Source organism: Chamaea fasciata, unplaced genomic scaffold (assembly GCF_029207755.1).
Source record: "Chamaea fasciata isolate MVZ Bird 193981 ecotype frontalis unplaced genomic scaffold, bChaFas1.0.hap1 SCAF_6, whole genome shotgun sequence".
NCBI classification, from domain to species: Eukaryota; Metazoa; Chordata; class Aves; order Passeriformes; family Sylviidae; genus Chamaea; species Chamaea fasciata.
The window spans coordinates 57,079,948-57,085,268 of NW_027094091.1; the positions used below are offsets into that span (position 1 = coordinate 57,079,948).

Genomic DNA, 5,321 nt, shown 5'->3' on the forward strand with positions numbered 1-5,321 from the left:
GTTTGCTCATGTTTTGCATACACTAAGGAGATGGTTGGGGACAAAACACATTTAGAGAGCTGCTTCTCTCCCCCTCTTTGCAGGAAATGAGCAGCTCCCTGCCACCTCTCCTGTCACCTCTTCACACACCTCCAAGAGCAGAGACATCCAAACCGCCACTGGTCAAAAAGGTAAGGCAGCCCATTTTTGCCAGGGCTTCCGATAAATGACGAGAGAACTTTCTGTTCTGACAGACAAGTTCATCTCAGCTCTTTGGCAGCTCTGAGAATGCTTTAGAAATATCTATTCCAAAATGCTCATGGCCCTGACATGCCATTGAAGGCTTAGCTCTTTGCCACTGTCTGGTTTATGGAGTTTTATTCAGCACATCCCCGTCCATGATGCTGGAGGAGCAAGTTAGTGCACGTGGCCTGTTTGCTTAGGGTCAGCTCTTCCCAGGCCAAAGGCCCGACTTTACAAGCTCTGGGCAAGAGTCCCTGGGCTCTGAGGAGCTGTGCTGGGACAAAAAAGCCCACAAAGACATCAGTCTTGAATCCTTCTTTTCTCTTTTGCTTGGCAGCCTGAGCCATCAACTTCTAAAAAGCGGCGCCTTGACAACCTGGTGACCCAGACAAAGCGAGGAGCAGTGCCAAGAGAGGGTCCCAGGGGAATCGTCTGTGGGAATGGACGTGAGGAGGGTGAGAAGCAGAAGCAGGGCTCCAACAGCAATTCCTGCCAGAGGCCCTCCAAGGCAAGGGAGCGTCCTCACGAGAGCTGTGGCCAAGTGACCAAGAAATCTCAGAAATTCTTTTGCCAAGTGGCCAATGATTCTGAGAAGAGCTCTGGCAAAGTTTTCAAGACATCTCAAAAAAGCTGTGGCCAAGTGGCCAAGAAATGTCAGAAATTCTTTTGCCAAGTGGCCAAGGATCCTAAGAAGGGCTCTGGACAAGTGACCAAGGATCTTCACAAGAACTTTGGCCAAAAAGACAAGGGTTCTCAGAAGGGCTCTGCGCAAGCAGCCAAGCACTGTGAGAAGAGCTCTGGCCAGGTGACGAATCCATTGCCAAAGAGCTCTGTGCAGGTGGCCAAGGAATTTTGGAAGGTCTCTGGCCAGGCGGGCAAGGCTCCTCATGAATCTCAAGTTACAACTACACACAGCTCTCTGAAGCCAGCTGTGTACACCAAGGAGGCCTTGCTCAAAACAGCTGCGGATATTAAAAGGCTCACTGAGACTCTGGTGCACAAGAGATACAAAAGTGTCCCGATGGAGAGTGAGCCTGGTTCTTTGATGGTCACAGACCAGTTTTGCAAGGACAAGCAGAAAGTCCAGGAAGCAGAGAAACCAATATCTGCTTTCAAAGCAGACCTGAAGCTGGGAGTGCATGAGGTGTCTGAGAAGAGAAAGCACAAGGAGCCTGACAAGAACTGTGGCCAAATGGCCAGTCACTCCCAGAAGAGCTATGGCCAAGTGGCCAAGGATCCATGGGAAGCTCATCTTCCCACCAAACACAGCTGGCTGAAGCCTCTTGTGCTCCCCAAAGAGGCCGTGCCCAGGAACACTGTGGGAATCAAAAGGCCCGGGGAGCCCCTGGAGCACAACGAACCCAAGAGAGTGAGGAAGGTGGAGAGCGAGCCTGGTCCTTTGCAGGTCACAGCCCAGTTTTGCAAGGACCAGCTGAAAGTCAAAGCAGGGAAGCCAAAAGCCACAGAGAGTAAAGGCCTGAAGCTGGCACCTCACGAGCCCTCTGGGACGAGAAAGGACAAGGGCTCCCACCAGGCCAACGCCAAAGGCTTTGTGGACCCCAAGCTCCTGGGACATGCTCAGCAACGGGACACTCTCATCCCCAGTGGCCACAGGCCTGGGGATCTGCACAAGGAGAAGGTGCCCTTGCCTCCAGGGGAGAAGAAGTGGTTCTTGCCTGCAAGGAAGGCAGACTTGAAGAGGAAAGCCGTGAGGAGTCCTGAGGAGTCCCCTGGAAAGAAGAAGGTGAGAGGGGCAGGGGGAGATGGGTTTGGCCAATGATCAAGGGGGTGTTAGAAAAACCCATGTGAAGTTTCCCCTTCATACGCTGGCACTAGAGCCACGATCCTTCTCCTCTTAAAGTAATTTCAGTGTGTGATATTTTCTCTTTTCAACCAGAATCTCTCAATCTGAGCTGTACCGGTCTGCATTCTAGGTGAATTTTCAACACCTGAGTGATTTTTTTTCCCCTGTTTTCTTTCTTCCTGTTAGAGGGAAGACAAGGGGGATACTCCCAGGAAGAAAAAGGAATGAAAAAAATGCCAAGAAAATAATTGCAGCTTTCAGGAAACAAAGGCTCCAGTAAACTGAAGTGAGTATGCAGTGCTGAGATGTCAGAAAGATGAGTAAATCTGTCTTCAGAAGGGCAAGACAAAGAACTGTATCTCCTGTCCTGACACTGGAGAGTTTGCTTCCAACATGGTGTGCCTCCTGCACCTTCACTGCTGCAGACTGGCCTTGACATGCTGGAAGCAAGCAGTTCAAAAGCAGCTCTGTAGGTGTAGCTGGGTGAGGGTGGCAGCCTTTCCCTGCTGACATCCTCTGAGAGCACAGAGGTGTTGGGGCTGATGTTTGCCTGGGGGAGGAGGGATGTTCCAATTGCAGTAGGAATGGAAGAGCTTTGATTGTGGAGTTCCTCCCTCCCTTTCCCTCAGGGAAAATGAGCAGCTGTCTTAGTCCTGTGCTGGCTTTCACAGTGGGAAGGGTAGGAGGTGTTTTGGGGCAGAGAGGGCTCTGGATCAGGTCGGGGATGGTGCTGTGCTCTGTGTCAAATCGTCCTCTGTGCAGCATCAGCTGTGCCAAGGCAGAGCAGGTGCAGAGCACATGTGCAGTGAGTAGGGACCGAAGCACAGGAAAAGTGGGGGCTGAAGGAGGGGAGAGGACTGTGCCATGCACAGCAGAGTCAGGTGAGAAGTGCAGCCTCCCACCTGAGCCTTCTCACTGGGTTTAACTTCATTTCCTGCTCTGCTGGTGCTGCACTCCATGAGCTGGGATTCTCTGCTCGGTGTGTTCTCGGAACCTTGGAGAAGCTGACTAAAACGGGTGGAAATGAGCAGCGGCGAAACAACAGTGGTTGAGCGCTGTTTGGTGCTGCTATTTGCTGCCAGAGTTCCCCGCTCATCCTGATCTCAGATGCTCAGAAATGTGCTAGGCCACTCTGTTACGGAATGGGACAGTCTCGGCCCGTTAAAAGTCTCTCTCACTGAAGCCTCTCAGCTCTGGAAGTGTTGTCTTGTTGAGACACTGGCAAGATTTGTTGCAGGACGTAGCCAAGTGTTTAAGAAAAGCCTACATTAGGTGCGCATCAAAGTCCTGAATTTGCTTCTCTTGTCCAGAGCCATGAGAAGCTTCATTCCAAGCTGGGAGGAAAAATGTGGAGCACTGCCAGCCGTGACTGCTGCACAAGGTGCACCCAGCTGACCTTGAGAGCCAAAGGAGAGCCAGAGCCGAGAGTGACGACCCGGAGCTGCCTGCCATGGATCACCCTGCCAGGACCCAGGATCCTCAGAACCCAGGGGAGCTGTGTGATTGTCTTCAGAAACATCCTCTCAGATAAGTGACCATTTCTGTTTGTAGGCAACTGTGAATAGCAGACGGGTGTAGAAGGGATTGTGTTTGTAAAAATAAAGAGTAGTTTGTTTAAAAATAAGAAACAAGAAACCTGGGGGGGGGGGGGGGGGCTGCAACCTGGGCCTAAGGTTTTACAGGACGCTGACAAAATTGTTGGCCCTTGCAGCTTTGCATTTCTGGGTTATAAAATTGGATTTCATTGGCTGTTCATATAGATTTGGTTGTTTACTGTTGGCTCAGGCTGTGGGGTCTAGGATGTTGAGGGGCAGGAAGGGCTGTGAGTTAGGCCAGACTGTGCACACTGTATTAGCTGACTTCTAATTGCTTTCTTTTTCTTGATCATTTTCCTGCTTCTAGCCCTCACTGCACTCCCAGCCCTCACGGAGCAAGGAAACCAGCTGCTGAATTTCTCTGTGCTTGGGAAGGGTTTCTAGGTACAAAACACTGTGAGCTGCCAGGTGAGAAGCCAAGGTTCCATTTCCATTATTGGAGGGCTTGCTGGGGAAGAAGGCGACAGGGGGAGAGCCTGGAGCATAGACTATGCCTGGGAGAAACGAACATGTTTTTCTGGGCATTTAGGAAAGCCGGGCTTTGGAATTCTGTAGGCGTCTCTCTCTGACCAGCTTTCTCTCTGTGGTTTTCCGGGCATCTGCAGGGGATGAGAAGGATCCGTTCCAGTGACTCCTCTGCGAAATGAAGACAAGACAGGAAGACCCGAAGCTGGAAGAGTAAGTGCTCGTTTTACAGCCCTGCCTGTAGTTTCTGAAGACACCAAAGAGGGCTGGCCCTGCACCCATCCCAGTTTCTGCTTCCTCATGAGCACTTCTTTAGGGAGCAAAGAGAGAGGGAGAGATGGGAGAGAGCTGCCCTGTCAGGGCGGCACCTGCTAAGTAGCTTGGCTGCAGCTGAGCAGCACTTGAATTTTGACTCCCCAGTGGGCCTTTGACCAGTACTGGCCAGCAGAAATTCCTAGAGTTGCTGCTGCTTTTTGTATTGTACACTTTAGTCATGACAAATGCTGTGTCGTCCTGTGGTGCCACCAGTGGGGAATACTCAAAAGCTGTAACCTGCCATCCCACGGGACCTTGGCAGTGTCATTTCCCACAAACACAAAGTTTTGTGGGCCCCACTGGGCAAAGGGATGCACTGCCATGATCTGCTGGCAAACTTGCAAAAGCAAATAAGCACCATGTGCCTGGCAGAAGGGCTGGAAGGCTGTAAAAATCCTCCCCCTAAAGAGGCAGCTGCTGAAGCTGAAAAGGCTTTGCAGGTCCTCTTGGAGTAAAGTCACTCCAGTCATTGACTGTCCTCTGCCAGGTGTGCCTGTTGGATGAATCCAACCAAATGTTTTCTCTCTCCCTCCTTCTGTTCCAGAGTTTTCTGCTGAGGAACGCCAAGGAAGATGACCAGGAGCCGGCCTGACCGGAAATTCTGAGACAGAATTTCCTGTGTCCCAGACTGGAACCCCAGTGCCTTAACTGGGTGTTCCGGATGTAAATAGTTCCAAGTTCTCTGTTCTTTTGTTTGTTTGGTTGTTTGTTTGTTTGTTTGTTTGTTGTAAATACAGTTGTAAGTTCTTTTGGTTACCTTTGGAAAACGTTGTGGTTTTTGAGGGTGATGCTTTTCTACCTTGCAAAAGAAAAGATGGGGGGTGGCGGTGGTGGTACCTGCCATTAAAATGAAACTGTGGGGAGAAGGATGGTATCCCAAAACACTTGTGATTACAAGAAAGAATTACCTCCCTTTTCCA

At 50.8% G+C, this 5,321-nt stretch overlaps 1 protein-coding gene across 1 annotated transcript; it reads left to right on the forward strand.

Moving 5' to 3' along the window:
- Nucleotides 1-1,201: 1,201 nt before the first annotated feature.
- LOC136290693 (uncharacterized) lies at nucleotides 1,202-3,381 on the forward strand. Its single transcript, XM_066185018.1, has 3 exons — nucleotides 1,202-1,966; nucleotides 2,213-2,312; nucleotides 3,337-3,381. Exons 1-2 carry the CDS (start codon nucleotides 1,244-1,246, stop codon nucleotides 2,252-2,254), a joined length of 765 nt encoding a protein of 254 aa, XP_066041115.1. The 5' UTR covers nucleotides 1,202-1,243; the 3' UTR covers nucleotides 2,255-2,312; nucleotides 3,337-3,381.
- Nucleotides 3,382-5,321: the final 1,940 nt, after the last annotated feature.

Coding starts and splice junctions, on each gene's coding strand:
- LOC136290693 (XM_066185018.1), top strand. CDS start 1,244: ATGGAGAGTGAGCCTGGTTCTTTGATGGTCACAGACCAGTTTTGCAAG. Junction 1,967..2,212: donor AGTCCCCTGGAAAGAAGAAG/GTGAGAGGGGCA, acceptor TCTTCCTGTTAG/AGGGAAGACAAGGGGGATAC.